The sequence below is a fragment of the Stylophora pistillata genome, chromosome 13, assembly GCF_964205215.1.
Source record: "Stylophora pistillata chromosome 13, jaStyPist1.2, whole genome shotgun sequence".
NCBI classification, from domain to species: Eukaryota; Metazoa; Cnidaria; class Anthozoa; order Scleractinia; family Pocilloporidae; genus Stylophora; species Stylophora pistillata.
The window spans coordinates 22,201,785-22,224,194 of NC_142531.1; the positions used below are offsets into that span (position 1 = coordinate 22,201,785).

At 38.9% G+C, this 22,410-nt stretch overlaps 1 protein-coding gene and 1 long non-coding RNA gene across 3 annotated transcripts; one reads left to right on the forward strand and one right to left on the reverse strand.

Annotated features, from left to right (window-relative positions):
- Positions 1-2,007: 2,007 nt before the first annotated feature.
- LOC111327712 (uncharacterized) lies at positions 2,008-4,660 on the forward strand. Its single transcript, XR_002694556.2, has 3 exons — positions 2,008-2,240; positions 2,920-2,979; positions 4,459-4,660. It is a non-coding gene; the product is annotated as an uncharacterized LOC111327712 (long non-coding RNA).
- Positions 4,661-5,651: 991 nt separating this feature from the next.
- Positions 5,652-22,410, reverse strand: LOC111327697 (uncharacterized). Of its 2 annotated transcripts, none has more exons than XM_022931931.2 (22): positions 22,163-22,410; positions 21,530-21,988; positions 18,692-18,970; positions 17,697-17,822; positions 17,488-17,533; positions 17,280-17,359; positions 16,914-16,973; positions 16,162-16,224; positions 14,971-15,089; positions 14,530-14,569; positions 14,034-14,180; positions 13,651-13,770; positions 13,422-13,553; positions 13,211-13,251; positions 12,823-12,883; positions 10,784-11,945; positions 10,315-10,485; positions 10,018-10,107; positions 8,590-9,374; positions 7,934-8,036; positions 7,110-7,307; positions 5,652-7,025 (listed from the first exon to the last, which is right to left on the reverse strand). In XM_022931931.2, exons 1-22 carry the CDS (start codon positions 22,268-22,270, stop codon positions 6,829-6,831), a joined length of 4,587 nt encoding a protein of 1,528 aa, XP_022787666.2. In that variant the 5' UTR covers positions 22,271-22,410; the 3' UTR covers positions 5,652-6,828. The 2 variants fall into 2 exon arrangements, with proteins under 2 accessions (XP_022787666.2, XP_022787665.2); XM_022931930.2 differs by having other exon boundaries at positions 14,530-14,572; positions 22,163-22,404.

A 22,410-nucleotide genomic window follows, 5' to 3' on the forward strand; every position in this document is an offset into this window, starting at 1 on the left:
ACAACTAAGTAACGATGGGTTTTAAGTTACATCTGATTGGTTGTAAGTCTTACGCTAGTTTTCTGGACCAGTCACAGAGAGTAGAGAGAAAAACCGATGTAATTCCAGATAAGTGTCAACATTCAGTCGAAAACTTCCCTAAACTGCAAACTGTCTCACTTAGATTTTTCTTATTATTGCTGTGAAATTAGCGAAAGTATACGCTTTAAATGAGTTTCCAGTAGAGATATCTTTTCAAGCCGAGTCGTCGTATAATATAACGTGAAAACTCTAAACAAAAAACACGACTTTCCAGCCACTGTAGTCGTACCGAAAGTTACTACTGTTTACCCGAAAATTAAAAACATCTCTTCAGTAAAAAGCCGAGAAAAAACAACACTATTTTATCTAATTTTGTTTCTTATAGTTCCATGAAGCGATTGAAGAAATAAATAGGAATAAGTCTTAATTAATTCAAGTCAAGTGGCGCTCCTAATTGCCTGGGATCATTGTTGATTTGAACAAATAATGGCTTGAACTTGTGCTAAATCTCAAGGAAAAAAGAACTGGAGAAAGAAAATGAAACGAAAAATCACGGGCATGTATGGAAACAATACTTGAAAGTTGCATTCAGTTGAAAGATATTCAAGCTTTTAATTCCTTCAGCTTATCTCAACCTTATGACTTTAGGTTAGTGTCATTTACATTTCTCGGAATCACTTATGTTTAAGTTTGATAAGGTTCAGCTGAGGCCGGACTATCATTATCAATTAGAGATAGAATTACTAACATCAACTGACAATGCCGTGACAGAGCCCATTTTTTATACTGAAATGTTTGCTTCGAGTACATAAGTGAAAAGATAAAGTCTTTAAATTCTTAAAATCCATTAGTTAGTGACGGTGATTGTAACTTTGCTCAGAAGATGCATAGCTAGGTGACTCAAAGCTCATCTACAAGATCTCTATACAAGTAGGTTTTACCAACTGAGTTGATCATGGAAATTGGCCTGAAGTAAAGTGCTTCCAAAGCTGATCATTCGAGCGTTAGCTCTTCGCATTAGCCTCTCGTTAGCCCTTCGTCAGCTAGAGTGAGTGCCGAAGGTCCAACGAAGGGCCAACGAGGGACTAAGGTTAAAAACGAGAGCTTTGGTAACTCTTTATGGCGGTCAGTTTACGTTATCAACTCAATTGATAAAAAAATCTAAATTATCTTGTAATACCCACCGCCGACACACCACCACAGTTTCTTAAACTGACCCATTTTATCTAAGATCTCCGGGCTCGATATTTTTAGCAATGAGTTATTTCCTGAACTGTAATTGTCATTTGATAGGTTAGGCGGCACTCTATCGGCGGAAATCCACTTTTTATTTGAGTTCTAAACTTCTACCTCATAAGAGGAACTATTAAAGCAAACAGAGTTGATTTCAAAAATAAACTTTTTAGGGTCGTAGTTTTGCTCATACACGCTTTTCTCGTTTTTATTCTTTATTTTTTTTAATGTCTGCTTTTTCGTCGCGCGCGTTTTCTTGGTCTTACTCATGATTTTTAAGTCTGGCTTCAGGCTTTGTGCTTCCCACAGAAATAAATTGCCTTTTATAGCATAACCCAGACACTTTTGAAACAAAATGGTCTCCGGCGAAATTTCAATTTCGTCTTCACTTTACTTTAAGAACCGTTGGACATAATTAGTAAACTTTTAAAATAAGATCTTCCGTGTGATTATTTTAATTTATTTTAGTTTTTGAGGTGCAGTTTTTTTCATACTCGCCTTATGTAATATTAGTCTAAGCTTGTCCTATGTAATCATATCTGTTTTCTTTTATTTTCTCAAGCATACTTTGTGTATTTTACATAATGAGCAGGGCATCGATTGATATAATCTTTAACCGTGTAAATACTGAAGGAGAAACCGCCCTTAAGTAAGGGTATTTATCTGTACCTCAGTAAACACCGTTAATTGTACAATGAAGAACTTGAGAATGCCATTATAGTACCGCTTTCACTTGTAAATTATATATAAACAGAGTTAAGAAAGCTGAAATTCACGATCAACCTCTGAACCGTTAAGGCCTATCACCAATTGAGAACGATTTTGCTCGTTTACTGCTGGCAACTGTAAGAATGAAAACCTTACTTCAAGCATTTTTAATCGCCCTTCTTCTCCTTGCAAGTATGGTCAGTTTTAGCGAGAGTACGTTTGGCGCTGGTCGGTACGAATTCGGAGGAAATGAGGGTAAAAGATCGAAGTCCCGTAAGGTAAAGAGGAAGGCCAAAGGGCCATGGTATCTTCCATCAGTTATGCCGTTAACTGAAAAAAAAAAAAAAAAAGTACTGAATTTCGGTTTCGCTAGTCATTTAAGTGGCAACATAATCAATTGCTAATCAATATCGTTAATTGCTTAACATTTTAAGTAGGAACACCACAACAGCTTTAAACACGAAAATGATTTCAGAGCACGACAAATTATATCTTCGGATGTTAAGAAGATAGGCCAAAGGGTTTTACTATGCTCGCAATTTTTACCGTCTGATCCACTTTTGAATTTGGGAAGGTGTTTTTTTTTTTAATGTTCTTCTATTGGACTTTCACGACCAGATGGTCAGTTTGTGTAACGATTTAAGTTCCTAATTCCCTCTAGGAACCAGACATTATTTATCACTGGAAAGGTGACAATATGTTACGTGGTTAGTGTCAAGGCGAAGCTTCCCTCCCCCCCCATCCCTCCCCCCCATCCCTCCCCCCCATCCCTCCCCTCTCTTACACTGGAGTTTCAACATATCCCAATGACATCGCCACCCAATCCGCGAAATACCCGACGCTATGAAGTTGTATACCGGTCTAGATATTTTGTTTTTCTAGAAAAGGACACGCAAGTTAACTATTCAGACTCAAGGTGTGATAAACAAAAACATTCCGAATAATTTTATTCTCGAGGTTTTGCAAGGGTCCAGTAAGTTTCCCCAAGGAGAAAGAAGCTTTCGACTGGCTGCGGAGGTAATCAAATAAGTATACAGACGATGAATGTTGAAATTATAACTAATTTTCACACTCGAGTTTATGTTACTTCATCCACAAGTACTATCGATTCTTGACGACTAGACAGGGACAACCTCTTCGTGGAAAGCTACTTGAGAGAAACTGATAACTCGTTTTCCAAACTCATTTCGTTTCCTTCAAGTCCAACATGTCAGGCTTGCCTGAGTATAAGTTTATAAAATTCAATGATTATAATTATGAAAATATGATGATAATAATGACGATGGTTATAGCATTAATAGCGGAGCTCGCAGTGCACGCAGCGCGCGCAGCGCAGCCCCTAATTATACAAAACAGTAGTAGTAACCCATCAAGTCGAAAAAATTTGGACTTATGACGGGCATCATCGTACCCGAACAAAGTAGCACCTTGTACGGGCGTCCGTACAAGGTGCTACTTTTAGCATACACAGTCAACTGTACCGCGGGCACGCCAACGCCACGGCTTTAGTCTTGTCCAGCGGGCGTTTGAGCCCAACGCGTGCGCTACACTTTTACATAGCTGAGGAGACTGGGTTCGAAATAAATTTCGTGGATGGTACGTTAAGCATGCCCCGCCGAGAGCCCTGCGGGCTCATCCTGCGGGAAAAAAAAGATGCGAGCTCCTCTTTTAGGCTTGGCTAAATCTATATATTAATGATCTGTGTACCGTACACCTATGATGCAAATGCTTTTCTGTGCCCACTATGGCAAGTTACAATTAGTGTACGACTTTGACTCCTTGACTCCCAGAGGTGATTAACATGTAACTTCTCCCTGTAATGTTCATAAATTATAGAGCAAACAGGTAGTGAAAATACTCAAACTAATCAGGTAAATGCTGTTACCTTGATGGAACACCAAATTCTCATAACCAACTTACAAGGAAATGTGTAGCAGCTAGAGGGGAGAATTAACAATCAGATCTTGGAAGTTCAAGAGTTACATATAGTTTTGGAAATCTCTTGTCAAATAAAATGACGACCCCCTCAAGTGAGCTGCAATTTGAGCGAATTGCAGGAAAAGCGATTGTTTCAAAAACTTATGATCAAAATTTCTGCTGTCGTTAGAGAAAACAATTTACGTTCTGCCATTAAAAATATGTTGACTGGAGAGACCAGAAATAGACCAATCGTTGAATTATCCTTGCTACAGGCTTGCCATTAACAACGATACAAATCATTGAAGTAACATATTGAACAAGAATTTCTGTATATTCTTCCGTAGCATCTAGCGGATGTATCCATATAAGAAGGCTGCCGGCAGACTCAACCTCATCATTTTAACCAACTGAACTTACGCCCATCTTATCCTTTGCTTTTGTTAATATTCTGAACTCAGAATTTAATCTCAGTTGTGAAGAGCCGTTTTGTCAAGCAGAACCGGTTGCTAAAGTTTACAAAGCCAATAACCAAGTCCGTGTATTCTCAATCACTGACTTGATTACCTTTATTTCAAGGGTGACATGATGCATGTTCGACGAGACGAGATCTGTGAAATTGCGAAGAGTACCTGTTGAGCGTCACGAGACGTGTGAAGTCGCCGGCAGAAGAGCCATGAACTAACCGCGTACAAAAATGATTGAATTGTTATAACATTGTTGTAGCCAGGGTGCACGGTTCAAGTCTGAATCAATAAAGGATGAAAAAAAAAAAAAAAAACTTATTTCTCAGATCAAAGGAAATGATAAAGAACATCGAACGACGAGGCTTTAAAGTTATTGGCAATAGTTCTTTTAATCCTCCATCCGTGAACAATTTGATCAAGCGTAAAAGCTGTTTGTTTGTTTTCGACTGTCTCCTGAATAATGTTTGCACACCCTTTAAGAACTACTTCGAAAGACTGGTTCATTCTAAGGCCACTAGGAATAACGGTATATCAGTGAAATTACCCAAAGTACGTTTAGAATTTGGTAAAAAGAGCTTCTATTACCAAGGAGCAAAGACTTTCAACAACCTGCCTGCTGAACTAAGGTCGTTAGATTCGAGACTGAAATTTAAGAATAAATTGCGAGATTATTTTAGTTAAATTCGATCTAAACGTGGTTATAGGTATCCTTTTTCAGAGCATTTTATTTTATTGTATGCTTTTCTAGACCTTAAGATCAATGATTATATCTTGTTAAGTTTTATTTTATTTATTTATTATTTTGACAGGACCCCAAGGACAACAGTGTTACACACTGATGGGTTTTCAATCCTGTATAAAAATTCGTTATTATTATTATTATTATTAAGTTATTCCTGCAACGGAAGGGAACGGACTGAGTGTATCCTAACAGCGCATTTCTCCCTCGCTATTCAAGATGCATAAATGACAGTTTCTACACAAGCTGTTCCTTTTTTTAACTCCATTCTAGCCTCACAATTTCATTAATAAATTACGATGCTGCTCACGGTGAGAAGGATAATGACAATTTGAAACAGCAGATCAAAACATTGGACCAACTGAAAAAAAACATATCTTTGATCCAAGTACTTTACCGACCAGGAAATCTTGCAGTTGGTGAAAGATATGACCCACGTACAGTCGCAGCCTCCCCTCGTATCCCCACGGTGGGAGGGTGCGGCTACACGTAAGCTATGAAAGACCGCGCAAGGACGACTCAGACTCTTGTTGAACATAGAGTTATAAATACACAGAGGGGAGGCAAAATTTGTTTAATGTTTAATATTCAAATGTTTACGTTCTCAAAAACAGTAGCAAGTAAAATCAATGTGAAGAGCAGTCATATTTCTACCCTCCCCTCCCCTCCTAACACCCAAACAAAAGCCAACCAAGAGTTTATGTGATCAAGCGATAAAGAAATTACTTAAATAGTGTTTAGAATATGTACAATTACTCTTCATTTCCAAAACTCGTGCAATTCTGTCTTTCTAACCCCTTTTAGATATCCCATCCCAATTTCCATGGCATACGAAGAAAAACCCTCTCTTCGTGAAGAAAATTTGACGCAGAGTTGTTTAAAATATATCGTTTAAAAAGCCATTTATAAATCACACTGAACTATTCACTTCAACGAAAATTGAGATAAAGTGCGAGGCTGAACTACGCGTGGAATGCGAGGACAGATCGCATAAAGGAAAAAGTTTCTCCCAGCTTTCAAACTGAGAAAAACAATCCCATGTCAAAATCCAACAAAAAACAAAACAAATAATTGCGTTCCGATTTCAACAGACATTACATCGATACTGACAATCACTTTCTGTAGAGATTTTCTTTGGGTTTTTCTCCCAAACCTAGCCATGCTAACTTAAGAAACAATCTCTAAAAGGTTCGTCACAAAAAAAAAAAAAAATATCAGCGATACAATATATATATATCTTAATATATGAGTAGGAAAAAAAAAACGAAAAATGTAACAAACGAAAATTAATAATAAATGTCCTTGGTCCGTGATGTGGAGTCGTATCGTAAACTTTGTTCATAAAGTGGTCGCGATAGCATTGTAATTCTAAAACTGAATTCATTCCTTGAGCTGAGCTCGTTCTTTCTTCTTTCCAGTCTACTTTTCTCTTAGCCGGCACGCTTCGTTCGGTCCGTCTAAGATGGCGTTCAGTACACGCCGCCGTTTAGCGTCTTCGTCAAACGTCTTGCGACAACACGTCGCCGTTTCAGAGTGTTCCTTTGAACAGTCCCCAGGTTTTATCGTCGTCGCGATAGTTTGGATGGGTTCGTCTCATGTTCGTGAATCCGTAATGAGTACCATCGGGTAGAGAGAAAGAGAGAGAGAGAGAGAGAGAGAGAGAGTGAGACGATATCCTCGTAACGTTTGTACTCGGTAAGTGTACAACAGTCTTGTCTCGTAAACCCCGTGTAGGGACGGGGGTTAACGCTTGTTAGTGCGTCTCACAGCTTTCTTGAACTTTCTCTGCATTATATTACTGGGATCTCTCGCAATGCCGGTGGTAAACAAGGGGCCCCCTGGAGGAGGGGCACTTCCCGCTACAAAGCTGAATGCTCCAGGGCCTCCTATATTGTTGTTAGCCGTTGCCGCGTTAAAGTTGAATCCACCTGGAGCGGGAGCTGTTAACCAAAACAAAAACGACAAAAGTTAACTCTTTCTCCCTCTCAAGAATATTAAATGCCAAACTAGCTGAAAATAATTACCGGCAACTGATGGGCCAGTATTGGCTCCAAATGTGGGAGCACCTCCGCCTCCACTGGCTCCAAATGTGAAGGTGCTTGGAACCGAGGCAGCCTGAGCGGCCCCAAAATTAAACCCTCCAGAAGAAGGACCACTTGGCGCCCCAAAGGGAAATCCTCCATTGGAGCCTGCGGTACCAAATGTTGTTCCTCCTGTATTGGCTAGCAGATCGAAAAAGAAAACTAATATTAATAAATTAGACCTATCAAATCGGGCGATCACAGTCACCAATAACAGGCCAAAGCAACTATAATGTAATAACGCGTTTATCATGCAAAAAGGCATGAATAGAGTAGCATCGATAATACGCTATTCCACTGAGTGTCTGATCACCCTCACAACACCAAGTATATTCTTCACGTTTCTCCGTACCTTCTCCAAGGTGCTATACCTTGGAGAATTTGTTTAACGATGAAGATCTTCTTTAGTTGGTGATCATTTCCTCTATCCAACTAACCTTGCTATGTGATTCAGGGCTGAGATTGTAAGGGGAAATTAAATGGCAGTCACCCCTTGAGGTCAAAGGGTTAAGGGCAAAACCACTACCGAGGAAAACTAACTATATAAATACACGTGAAAATATGAAAACATTCTCTATTTACTTTATTTTTCCAAATGAATGATCGGAGAAGGTGACACGAGTGGTCTGAACCAATGAGCTATCGCATGTACTCTTCACGTTTTATAAGTTCAATTGAGTTTTACGGCGCATTTTTTAAATTTGCGTTTGCCAGGCATCCAGGTTTTCCTTAGTTAAATCGTTTCAACTGCACTGTATGCACTGTACCTGCTGAGCCAAACAGATTGCCAGAACTGCTGCTACCATCGGCTTCCATGGTTTCTTCTGGAGCAGGTGTAGCATTAGATGATGCAGCACCAAACATGAATTGCTGAAAGAAAAAAAATTCGAAAGGCGTGATATTTAACAACCATTCCCGAAGTGGAGGTGGCTAGTGGTGGATTAATTACCGAGATGCGAAGTTCAGCAACAAAGCTTTAGCTCGCGCGCGATTGGTCTGCACACATCACGTGATCGAATACGCCTAAGCTGAAACTGGGAAATATCCGAGGACATACCCGAAGTGAGATTCCCCAATTTTAAAAGCCTTACCGTCGACTACGACAAAAGCGGTCGATTAAGTTCAATTCAAGATAGACACAGTTAAGCTAATGGTAAAGAAGACCCGAGTTTGTTTGCTCTAAAGTCGTACCAGAAAAACACAAAAAAACATTTAACCCGCGCGTTACAAGAATATTTGAAAGATGATGAACACAATAGCCTCCACTTAGCGCGAAAATATGCATGGTTACTTGCCCTTGGACATTCCTTTTTTCGAAGATCCGAGAGCGATGCCCAGGGAGATAGTGCCCGCGGACAAATATCCGGGCCTATTTTCGCGCCAAAATGGAGGCTGTCGTTTAATATTCATATGGAAAACTTACTGTTTGCTGGCTTGATGAGGGTTGTGAAGCCCCAAAGCCAGGGAAGGTTAGCTCCGGCTTTGGAGCTGATCCCCCAAAGTTGAACGAGGGCTGACCACCTCCTGTGGGCACAGAGGGTTTTGCTGGAGCAAATGGAAAATCAGGTGCGGTCGATCCACTGTTAAAAGAAAATGCCTTAGCTGGGTCCGAACTGGAGGTGATTGGCGCGGACGTTGCTCTAAATGGTGCTACTGCAGGTTGTGTTGCAGAACTTGTCACTGCTGTAGTATTTGAAGCACCAAACTGAAACAGTCCTGTTGTTATAGATGGAGCAGCCGGCTTCAAGGAACCTGAAGCTTGGGTGCTTGGCGGTGGAAACTGAAAAGTTCCTGTTGCAGGGGTCCCGGTCGTGTTCGTAAGACTGGAGCCAAAACTGAACGACCCTGCCGGAGTATTTGTTGGAGGTGCAGCATTTGGCACGAACGAGAACGGCGCAGAGGCCGTACTTTTCTCTGGTTGTGCAGTGTTAGTAGGAATTCTAAAGGGTGACTGAGTTAGACTTGTTGTCTTAGCTGCTTCAGATTCCGTGCTAAGTGCAGATGCTGAAGCTGCTCCAAACTGAAATGTTGGTAAGCTGGATCCCTCAGGGACTGAGGGATTTGCCAAGGGATTGCTGGTGGAAGCTGCTGAGCTAGAAGCTGCAGCAGGGGTGGCTGCTGACGATGAAGATGGTGCAGCCCCAAAACTAAATGGCGAAGGTGCTCCAGATGGTGCGGTAAAGAAACCTCCTAAGCTGCCAGAATTCGCTGTCAACAGAGTAAAAGAAAATCTATCAACATTAAAACTATACATATCACAAACAGCTAGAGATCGAGGGTAAAACATTCAGGACTGTAGAGAGTGTCACCCAGACTGAACAAAAAGCAGAGCAAAGATAATTTTCACCCTTAAATTTCGATGCATTTTTTTTTGTCACAATTCCTACTACATCACTGCTGCTACCTAGACAATGTCAATAACCAAACAAAAATCACACTTTGTGTCTCAAAAATCAAGATCATTCAGTAAATAATTTTAACTAAATGTGTACAACAGTGCTGATTCTTTTGACCACATTCAAGGTGTTTGGAGTTGTGATGCGAATCTTAAGTGTTTCAAATGTATTCCCACCCAAATGGATCATAAAGATTAATCCAAGAAGCGAAATAACGGATAAAATGTAAGCTTATTAACATCAGATATCCAAACCACCTCAATAACTAAATTCGCTAAAAATCATTGAATCATTTGTTGGTTTAAGAATTTCGAGTACCTTTATCTTTTACGTTATATCTTTTAAAAAATTCCAAAAGAAAACTCTTGCAGCAGGTTTTTATTTTTCTAACTATTTAGTTGCGTTTGACTTCAAGAGCATCATTTCCCATTCAAAACATTTTTCTTTTCACAAACCTGCAGAAGAAGAATTTGAAGATGCATTGGGTTGGCTGGCAGCAGGCCCTAGTGCGAACAGATTAACATTGGGAGGAGCACCAGGATCAACTGTAACAACAAAAGAACACAGAGCGACTTTCAATAATCCAGTCAGTGTGGATGGGTGCCAGGAATGGAAACTCAGGACGGGGCAGTGTGCTCAGTTGGCACAGAACTGCTTCATGTATCCACACCTTAAAATGAAGTTCCCTCTTTTGTCTGTCGATTTAAAACTAAAGTGCATTCAGTACATCGACCAGTTACCTACAAACTAACCTTTGGTTGCAGCAACTTCAGGTACTTTGAGAAAGCCTGACTTGGCAGCATCAGCAATAGACAATCCAGCTCCAGCCTGTTTAGTTGACTGCACTGAAACTTCAGTGTCTTTCACCTCTGGCACCTTGAGAAGTCCACTGGCTGCAGCTTCAGCTCTGGAACTTGCTTTGCCTTAAAAGAAATTCAGCACAAGAAAGGTTGACAACCATCCCTTACTCAGAAACTGTTATTACATTTCTAGGGCTACCAGTGAAACAGCATGTCCAAAACATGTTCAGGACCACATCTGTGAAACAACATCACTTATAAAAGTAAGAATATGGGGTTAAGTGCTTCATTTCCAGTGGTAGCTTCTGCCTGTAACATTGGCACAAGGCAAATCATAGATCTGCTTTTAATTACAAACTTGTTCACAAACTCGAGAATTCGAGAATACCAACCAACAACAGCATCAAAAAATCATTTGTACCTTTTTTGGAGGCATCAAGGGTAACTTTGTTAGCCCCATATGTAAACCCTTCAGAAGTGGGTTTGTCATTCTCAACAGAACTGTTCACTCCAAAACTAAAGGATGGCTTACTGTTGTGATCTTTGCCTAATTGATCATTAGCTGAAACACCAAAAGCAAAAGTTGGAGCACTTGTCTTTATTACATTTGAGTCACTGGCTTGAGATGTCGAAGCACCAAACCTAAATGTAGCTGGTAGTTTAGTGGCACCTTCAGGCATGGAGTCGTTGTTGCGATTTTGATCTGCTGTAGCTCCAAAAGTAATTGATCCCGAAGTGCAAGATTCACCATTTGTTTTAGTATCTACCCCACTGCCGAACCCTACTTTAAATGCCGATACTGAGCTAGAACTTGCAGCCGCTGAGTTTCCCGTTCCAAACTTGAAGGGTAAAGAAGAAGACGAGGAAGAAAAGGTCTGCCCACTACCTAAATTGAATCCACTTGCAGTAATTACTCCTGGTTTAGCTCCAGGCTTTGGTGTTTGACAAGCAGCACAACTCGAATCCTCACTTTTATTATCAACCATGCAAGTGTCACAAGTCCAAGTGCCAGCCTGAGGTGCAAATTTGGCTGCTAAACTACTGTCTGGTTTAATATTTGATGAAATGCCAAATGAAGGCATTGCTGTAGCAGTTACTGTTTCAATCTTGGTAGTACCAGGTTTTGGCATTTGGCAGGCACTACAGGTGTTGTCTGTTGATTTATTTTGAACCATGCAAGCATCACATTCCCAAGAATCAGCTGGCAAAGCAAACTTCTTCTTCAAGTCATTGTCGATAATGATCACATGTTTTGATGATAACCCAGGTGGTTTAGCACCCGCTTTCGGTGTCTCGCAAGCAACGCATTTTGTTTTGCTTGCATCATTGTCAATCATAGATGTATCACAGGACCAAGACCCTTGTTTTGCAGCAAACTTTTGCATCAAGTCATTGTTGGAAGGGGCTGGCTTCCTAGCATTTGGCTTTCCATCTGATGGCTTGGAACTTTGACAAGCCACACACTTCATATCTGTTGCTTTATTTGACACTAAACATGTGTCACATGTCCATGAGCCAGACAAGGGTGTAAATTTGCTGAGAAGATTGTTATTGGGTTCCACAGGCTTCACTGTTTCTTTCAACTGTTGTGAAAAAAAAAAAAAAGAGAAAAAAGTTACATCCATCCCTGCCAACAGTTTCCTGTTTCCTCAAATACTTGGGCACATGTTAGTATAGGTGCACCTAAATCCTTAAAAGGGAAAGCAAGAGCTAATTCCCAAAAACCTGTCATCTTCCCTTGGCTTAAAATATGATGCAAGTCTGAGGAAATTTTTTTCCCCCATAAAGAAGCCTGGGCCACAATAATTTTTGGGAAAATAGCAGCCACTCTCCCCAAATACGCCTTTATCTGTTTCATTCCAGCAAATCACTTCTAAGGCATTGCTGCCATAGGGCTTAAACTATTCATCAACCTCTACCAAAAGGTACCTCCCAATTTTTAAAAGGTGAATACTTGTTGGCTGTATAGATGAAAAGAATTATTGTGCTTGGGCAAGTAAAGGTGTTTGGGAGAGGACGATAAGTTTGCTAAAACCACATAGTTAGATGCAAGAAGTGGCTGGCTCTGTTTAAATCACACTTTTCAAAAGTGTTCAATTTTACCTTATTACACGACTCGGGCAGACAGAGGGCCAATAACTAAAATCAACCAATCAAAATGCTCTATTGCTGGTCAATATTCTCTCAGTATTGGACCGGGCACTGTCCCGAATGGTCCCGAATGATACCGCACTTGTGTCCCTTTGAACTTCAGTCGTATAATAAATCTCTTATTAACCAAGCTTGCTCGGGACCGTACTGGAAGAATATCGGCCCTCGGTCTTTTTTGTATGGACCTCGCTGCGCTTGGTCCGTACTGTCAAGACCTCAGGCCAATATTTTCCCAGTACAGTCCTCGCGCTTGGTTAACAAGATATATATATTCTACAATGAAAGTAACAGCATCTACCCATACTTTACCTCTGAAACTCTATTTATTTCCTGTTTGTCTATGACCGATTTATTCTCATTGTTTGTACTACTGCAAAGCAACAAGATAATCAGCATTAGAACTGCTATTAAACTTAGCATAGAATATACTGGTGTGTAAACCGCACATATGTTTATCTCCCAAAATCAATGCTTGAGTGGGTTTTTGTAAACTGAGAGGTTCATTATGGCATAAATCTCATTTTTTTACCATATTTTACAATATCCCTATTCTGTGGAATCTGTATTAAACCATCAATTTTTATTTTGTGGTCACCCTGCCATTCTCTGTGGGTGACTGCCTAAGAAAGGTTCAACTGTAAACCAAATCTATCAAGGATGGAACAAGGAGAATGTATATTAACCCTTTAAAGCTTACCTTTTACTAACAGGAACAGGCTGACTAAAAGAAAACGTAATCTAAAAGGAACAAAAACAAAAACAAAAAAAAAGGGAAATTTTGATTTCGTCATACCTTCTCATTATTTTTTACAAATGAAATCAAATTATAAAAATTTCTGCACTGCAGAATGTTTTTCTAACTGTCATGCATTGCACAGCTTGGAGCAACAAGTTTCATTCTTACTCACTTTGTTAGCACTACTCTGATTGTCCGCTGTTGTCGTATTAGAAAACACTGGCAACTTTGCTTCAGGGGACGAGAACTTAAAGTTATTTTTGGCAAAGTCCAAAGTTAATGCATTGGAGGCTACTGGCGTACTCTGAAAAAGAAGACTTTGATTATCATCTTAAAATAATTATCAGAAAACATTAAGCATAAATTTAAGTTACACAAACTAGCACATAAAGAAGTAGTACCGTGGCTGCAGGTTTTGTTGCAGTTTCAGAAATAGACTTAAAAGAAAAGGATGGCAGGGATTTTCCATTCGGTAATTTCAGTGGGACAGGATTCTCAACCTCAGGTATTGGATTTACAACCTGTTAAACAAAGGAGGAAACCATGATCAACTATTTATGACAATGAAACAGTTGCTCAACGAATACACTAATTATCCTTCAGTTCTAACATAATGAAGCAGACAGTTGAGAAGACACTAGGAGATATTGCAAGCCGCAGATGGAAGCAAAATTAACAATCGATACTTCACTAAAATAAATTCCACACCCAATCTACCTAAATGCAGCTTTATGCATCTGAACAAATAAATTTTTTAATGGTGTTTGACATAAGAATGCAATACCTCATTTTCACTTTGGTCGTCATCACCTCTATCTCTCTGCGTGTAATGACTCGTACTTCTTGCACTTTTCACTTTCCCCCCAGCCTTGGAGGACGATGGTGATAGAGAAATCGGTAAAGGTGTTGGAATAAAGGAGGACACTGATGGCTGAAAGGTATAAATTACATTGATAAATAACTTCAAAAAGAAGATAAAACTACTTTGCATCATTATTTAGTTTTGTACTAAAGTTAGAGATCATACATTAACCAACCATTACCCCCTACCCCACCCCCCTATCAGTGTGAACATTCTCCGCACCATTCTCTAACATTTCATAAAGTGCAAAGAGAATTTGTTCACCAATCAAGAGTTTCTTTGGTATGTAATCATTTCCTTTATTCTTGAGACCTTAATGGCTAAAGTGTGATAATGTTAGGAGAAATTAACTGCTTGTCACTCTTCACAATCTAAAGGTTAGGAACAAAGCAAAACTGATATTTTATGTGTCAATTACCTTGGAAAATGTTGGGATTGTGGTTGATGCCATAGAAAATCTGCTGGAAGGAAATTTATAGTCAAGGACAGGTGATACTGGAAACTCTCTCTTCAACTTGATTAGTGATCATTTTAAGAGTCGTGCCTACCCTTTTTCAGAAACAAATTTCAAGGACTCTTCTGGGACTGAGATTGCCTTTTCCAGGACTTCAAATTTCACCTTGAACCCCTTTCACTCCCACGATTTCAAAATCAATTATTTTTATGGTCTGTATACACTTCTTATATCATAAATTCTGAAAACTTTATTTGTCACATTGATGCAAATTTCCAGGACTTTCCAGGACCTTAAGTCTTTCTCCAGGACTTTCCAGTCCTGGAAAATGTCTAAATAAAATTCTATGATTTTCCTGGTTTTCCAGGAAAACTGTGTCCAAAACACTGAAGAGTGAGTACTCACTGTGAACCTGATGAAGTAGCTGTGCTTGCTGGGGTGGAGGTTCCTTTTGCTCTCAAGCAAGAAATTGATGCTTGTTGAGGTGCAGAGAGATCTTGTACTGGAGGACCAGGAAAACGAGCCTGTAATATAATTATTAAAGAAGTGCTTTTGAGACAAATGCTTACGAAGAAAAAAAAATAGGCATATCATATCATAATTATCATACATCACATCAAACTTCAAATCTTTGACTGTTTTGGTGGCCATGCCTGTTTGGAACATACAAGCTATCAATTCTGTTTTAATCCTTTTAACATCTGTATCAACATTCTCCATACAATTCCTTTGGCCCTGACAACAAGGATTTGTTCCACAATCTAATAATAATATACATGAAAAAATTTCTCAGTTCTGATTGGTTAAGATGGATGCAGTTTTCAGTTAATTCAGTGCAGAAGAGAGTTAATTCACTGCAGAAGAGGGTTCATTCAGTGCAAAGAAAGAAAAACTAGACATTTTGATTGGTCAGAATGATTGGTCAATGTCAATGTCAAGGTCAATGTCAAGGCCAAGGTCAATGTCACTTGCAGGGTCTGAATAAATTATTTTGCACCTGATGCACCCACTTTTCTTCTGTGTAGTTATGAGAAGCTACCTCATATTTTTTCATGTATATTATTAATACATAATCACATGATTTTCTCATGCAATTTGGAATAAATGAGCACTTGTAAATTTTTTCAAAGACCACAAATTGCACTCGCCCTTTGGGCTCCTTCAATTTTGTTAGTCTTTGAAAAAATTTACTCATGCTTATTTATTCCAAATTGCACAAATTTGAAATCATGTGATTACCTAGACAAATGTTCCGACGTTTGCAGTCAATTTCTTTATTCTCATGATCTTAAAGATTGATTCAGCATTATTACTGTCAGGAGAAATTAAAAGCTGGTCTCTCTTGGGGTGTTGTAAAGGGTTAACAATTCGCTTCTTTTAGAAGGAATCAAGCCTTGTTGACTCTGGTGAACATCTTAAAGCAATTGCCCTAGTTGAGCATTTCTGTGACAAGTTGAGCAGTCACTGACCAAAGTTGTGTGTTAATTAAGAGACCATTTACATGTACAATTTAAGATTGCTATGATGACTTTGGACAAAGTTAAAATTGGAAAACTGCATTTTAGTAAGAGAAAAAAAAGGACTTCATTAACTTACCTTCAGAGAGCGTGTTGAACCTACAGCTCGAGAAGGAGGAGGAGCTCTTTTTCGCTGTGAAGGCTATAACAAGAGAGAATTTTAGTTTTTGTCAGATCAACTGTAGAATAATACTAAACAAACAGGGCTATTTTACCAATTGGCCACTCTGCTATTGTTGATAAGAGTGTACACAATACTGCTTGCATCAACGTGGTGCGTAATGGTCACACACTGAAAGAATTGTTCAGACTCGCTCAGCAGCACCTCATGGGTCCACAACATATTGACCACTGCAATGATGACTATAAGTGTTGGTAAGAGTTCCGACCATGCTAAACCACTGTTGATTTGTCAAATTTGTATAGGTAATCGCATGGGGCCGAGTAAACTTAAGGATTAATATCACGCGTGTTTTCGGAAGTTGCTGAAATTGCCTAAGTCGCGCGGCGATGAGGGCAATTTCTGCAACTTCCGAAAACACAAGTGATATTAATCCTTAATTCTACGAGGAACCATGAAATTACTTGTTTATAATATAAGGGGCAAAACATTTTCTTACTGATCTTGCGCAAAACAGGATGACATTGTTACAAAACAAACAGAAATTTCTTTACCTAGGCAGCCGTTGCTAAGCGATTTTCAGCCAAGCCAATCATTTTCAAGTAATTTTTCCCAGGGCAATTACAAAAATTAAGAAAAAATGCCCTATGTCTTGACCAATCACAATTCAGTAATTTTGCCCATTATATGATAAACTCAGTAATACTCACTGAGAAAGAGAGGGGTGAAGCTGAAGGGGGAACAGGTGGTGTTGGTATTCTTCTGGCGTCCTGGAATACAAAATTTATCAACCTTATAATTTCCAGAAGTGATTAACAAGTAACTTCTCCTTAAAATACCCATACATTATCTAGCAAACAGGTAATGCAAATACTCCATCTTATCGGGGAGAAGTTACTATCTAACTCTAACACCAAATTCTCATAACTTAATAATAAGGAAATGAGTAGCAGCTACAGGGGAGAATTACCAATCAGATCTTGGGAGGTAAAAGATTAAGTCAGAATAATTAATGGTAAAACCTTTCATCAAATTACTGCAGAACCAGTGGAGTATTACTGGCTAGCAATACTCACAATTAGGGGTGAGGACATGTTTTCTAAAGCATCAAGTATTCTCTTTGCTGTCTGACTGGTCACACCACTTCTTCCAGATGCTATAAATTGAGACAAAAAAAGTACACTATTTAGAGGTTGGTTCTCAAGACTTGTTTTCATCTCTGTTTCAGTTCACTCTTAAAAAGCAAGAATACAACTGTTACTTCTGAGCATGAATCCAACTTACTTGAAATGGGCTTGGGTGTTATCACTTTCCTCACTGGCTTTGGAACCTAACAGAAAGTACAACATCGATTTAAGTTGAGCTGGGGATGAATTATTTTTACCAGATTTATGACCATGAGTGCATTTAAAAAACCTTCATATAATTAGATAGTAAAACACAGCATCCGTGTATAATAAAGATATAAAAATGTTTTTCCTTTCAAACAATACCTCTCCGAAAGTTGGAGAATTCATCCTCTGTCTTTTATAGCTTGAAGAATGCAGAGAAGAAGCACCCCCAAAAGATGTTTTTCCACGATAAAATGAAGAAAAACCGCTAACTTCAGCTTGTTTAGGCTGAAAGGAGAAAAAAGACCTTGTAAGTACTAGTATTTTTTTCTATAATGAGACATCTAATAAAAAGACCATTCACAGACAAAAAATAAAAGAACATAATTCACTAAAGACTTTTTAAACCTCTCATTCTTGCACTGCCATGAAAGCTGATCCAGCTCTACATAACATCATCAAAAATAATTACATATCTTGTCAAAGCATAAAAAAAATAGTAGCATCAAAATCCATATTCCATAATTGTTTCATGACACTGCAACAGTATGAAAAGCTCCCCCCTCCCCCCAACACATCATTCTTCCACACCTTCCATACATAAAGGAAAGATCTAGCACACAGACTGGCTTTTACAGGGAAAATATTCAAAAATAAAGTAACATTTTGGCCTGTGGATAAAATATAGGTAAAAAATCGATCCCCACAATTGAGCTACAGTTAAAGAAACGGCAGGAATTCCATTGAGGCCTGACTTTTTGCAAGCTATTTTTTCTTTTACAATTTCTTTCATTGCAGCTCACTCGCAAGGATCATTTCTTTACTAGTAGGGAGAGTATTGTTTCTAAACTCTTTATACTCTAACATCAGTATGCATATTCTCCATTCTATTCTCTATACACTTCGTAAGGTGCTCACAAAGAGAAATTGTTTCACAATCAAGAACTCCTTCAGCTGGAGGTCATTTCCTTTCTTCTCCTGACCTTAATGTGTGATTCAGGAGTGATATTGTAAGGAGAAATTAGATGCTAGTTACTGCTAGGAATTTGAGGGTTAAGTCAGTAATTTTTCTGACTGCAATATAAACTATCTGAGCACAGAACAGCTAATGCTACAGTATTTGTTACATGAAAGGAGCATTATTACAGTGTACTTACTGGCAAAGGAGAACCAAAGGCTGACAGAGAGAAAGAAGGTCTGTTTTTGGGTATTGTAAAAGGCTGTGGATGGGACTCAGACAATGATGGAAATAACTGTGGCGTTGAAATATTTGATCCCTGGGATGTTGAAGCTTCTGGTAGAGGTTCACCAAATATCGTTGTATTTGGTCTTTTTCTGATACCATGAGTTGAAAACAAGGCAGGGGTGGATGTTTTAATTGAGTCTGATTTGCTCATCTCCTGTACTTCTGGGTGAATTACCCTGACATCTTCATCCTGTGGGAATAATTGTAATTTAACTCCAGATAAAACACTATTTTTGGTTTTGGAAAGACAAAAAATGTAATGAGCCAACTTGGTGTAACACTATAAAACCTGCAACTTAAAGCAGTAGGAAGATGTTCTATCATGAAACAATGCATAATAAGTCATGGGCAGCTGCAATGAAAAGGTTTGTGAGTAGACTCCATGGAACTCACATCACAACTGCAGACTGTATATGGAAGAGAATATTAATAAGCCATGATTTACTGTTCTATTCTACAAAAAGGTCTCCTCCTAGTTTGCACTCATTCTAATCCTTGATATGATATGCAAATCTCCAAAAACCAATGTCCATGACAGAGCTGAATAACGTGCACGCATGCGCTAGATTTTGCCGCGGAAACACGGATTTTGAGTTGTTTGCATGGTTGCTTTCCTATTCTGTTGCTTTGAGGTGTCGTTTTCCTTGCCGCTTTTCTTTTATAGAACAACCTCCAAAAGCTTGGTACACCCCCTGAAAAGTTTCAAAAATGAATTTTCTCCTTAAAATCTCTGGAAATAGGAAAATACCTTCTACAAAAACAGAGTTCCTCGGTTTTAGAAGTCAGCCCTTACTATTTTCCACTAATTTTGCTAAATTTCAGACCTAGGACACTTGAGCGCGCGTTGTTGACCGCATACCCAATGATGTAGCATTTCATTATTCAGCTCTGTCGATGTCCACTATTATGCTGAATGGAAACACACAAGCAGAATGGTCAGCAGTTACATTTGTCATGTAAGCTTCACAAAGTGTCTTTCGCATGAGTGTAATTGGGTTTTGCAACAGAATTTTATTTCTGACAATTTTATGATGTTAGATGGCAACCATGAAAAAAGTTTAGCTAGGAGCCTTGAATGAAAAAAAAAGGGGAAAAAAGTGCTTACTCTTAAGCTGGGACTAAAGGGACCATTTTAAGAACAGTGTTTCATTATATCTATCCTGTTTTTTAACTACCATGTATCACTAGACAATATCCCTTAGTTTCAAATTCCACTATTCTTATCACCTGATTAATGGGGTAGCGGGTTAAAATTATAACAAGCAGTTATGTACACTTGGGAGCCTATGTAATGATTAGACCCATCAAATTTATCTTGACTTGATAGTCATTCTAAGCTGACATCTCTGGAATTCAGACAGCCATGTTGTATAGCAGGCTTTTTTTTTAAAAGGGTTTATTCTAAAAACTGGCTGAGCAGGGTCCAGTGGGCCCCTTTCTACAATTATAGGGGGCCCTTCACCAAGAAAAAAAAAACAAAAGAAAAGAAAGGAGACACCCCAGCCAGCAATCAAACATATTTATACAGTCTAGTCAATGAGTGAACAAAAAAAAAAGAGAAGGCCACAGAGACAGTGAGATTAATGTTTGAAAAGGGTTTTAAATAACAGCTGCCAAATCCATCTTGCTTTCAGTTAAGTGCTCAAATAATTCACTTCAAAAATAAATAGTACTTTACAATAGTTACAATCCTTAGGTATAATTTTTCTCATCCCATTTCATGCTTAGACATAAGTTGTATGCCCTTTTTATTTCTTTCTTCAAACTGTGGAAATCCTGCAAAGCCAGGCTCTAGAATAAACCCTTATCTTTGTAATGAAAATACAGTATATCCCCAGTCTCTTGGAACTTCATTTCAGGTATAATCAAATTTAGCTGCATGGCCATTTAACCCAATCAGACTGAAATCATTCAATTGATTTTAATCCGGTTCAGAAATATGAATGCATATCCTCTACGATAAGCATCTGCAATTTTGCATCTTTTATGGATTTCCTTTTAAAAGCACACCAATCACTGTATATAACTAAGCTGTAGTCAAAGTTACAATCTGTAAGTCCATTTATGGATACGGTTTACAAACTTTTTCCTCTCAGGAAACTGTTAAGCTGTGCAAAACACTTGTAGACATATCAACTTGACTGATCTATGGTTCAATTACTAAGTAAAGTTGTAGAAAACTGACACTTCCAGCATTTTATATCAGTATGATAGCCATTTTGTGAGATGTATCAGAGAAGTTGGGCAATTAATAGTTGATGTAAAAACTATTCTGACCTGCATACCTTTACATCTTACTTATTACATAACACAAACATTGAATTAAAAGAGTGTTTGACAAAGCAAAGTTACACTGCGAGAGGGATAAATGCTTCTACAAAAAGGACATGTATAAAAATATTTGAGTTGAAGTGATACATGTAACATTTCGAAAGTTTACTTGCAATCAATCGAATTAAGGATGTGTAAGAATACACCAGCCTATTACTCGGAAGTAGTACGTTCACTAATGAAAGCCAACAGGGCAACGAGGAAAGAAGTGTCTTGTAATGAACTAAATGATGATAAAACTACTCTCGTTTAGCTAATTCTGTATTAAGCTTGTCCTCCGCCTTGCCATGGAAATTTACAAGGAAGTTTACCAGCAATCATGCAAAACCTGTCGAAAGGTATATCGGTAATTTCATTCAAAACATTTGCCACTCTCACAGTTTATCAAGAGAGAGTGAATGAAGTTAGGTTAACTTACCTCGACCGTTTTTGACGGCATCACAACTGTCTCGTTATTCGAACTTGGAACTTCTACTTCGTTGTCGCATTCCTCCGATCTTTCCGAACTAGTCGAAGGTTCTCCCGCACGATCATCCCCAGTGAATAAACCATACGTTCTTGTAGGTCTCGAGGTAGAAGGTGTTTCCATAGAAAGCTCGCGCTCTCGCAAAACAGATGAGAAATATCCCGGTCCGAAGGACGATCTCAACTGGCCATTGCCCATCTCACTGGCTGCAGAAGCTTCTTGGGGTCGAAAGGATGACGCTCGCTCGTTAGAACCTGGATTGAAGCTTGGGTCAATTCCCTGTGAAACCCCATCGTATTCTTCTGCATCGTCGTCGTCTTCTATTCTAATAGTTTCTGATCTCTGGTTTCCTTTAAATAAATCTACAAGCCATGATGGGGAGAAGAAATCTTTCACTGTCTCTAGAACTCCCTGCAATGCAATACATAAAGACCAATGTTTGACCCTTTATTACCTTCCCACGGAACAGTATGTGCTCTCTACGGGTAGAAAACTAAAAGCACATTCCAAATAAAAAGAAACAATCAGTTCTGAAGAAGAGGGAATTAAAAAAAATCAGCACTGGACGTTGTGTCGCTCACGTACCTTCTTATGATCAGATGGACGAGCATACGGTTTCGCTGAATGTCTCTCCCTCGTATACCCTCGGATCTTGTACGAGCGAGAGTTACCAGCACCAGGCTGGTCTCCCATTGTTAGAGACACTTTCCTCTCTATGTATAGTTGAAAACACCGCAAACACACACGAAAAACTTTGTAGAAAAGTAATAAAACTATATTACGGATTTTCCACACCACATGCGACACACGACTTAGTTCGACCGCCTCTTTTC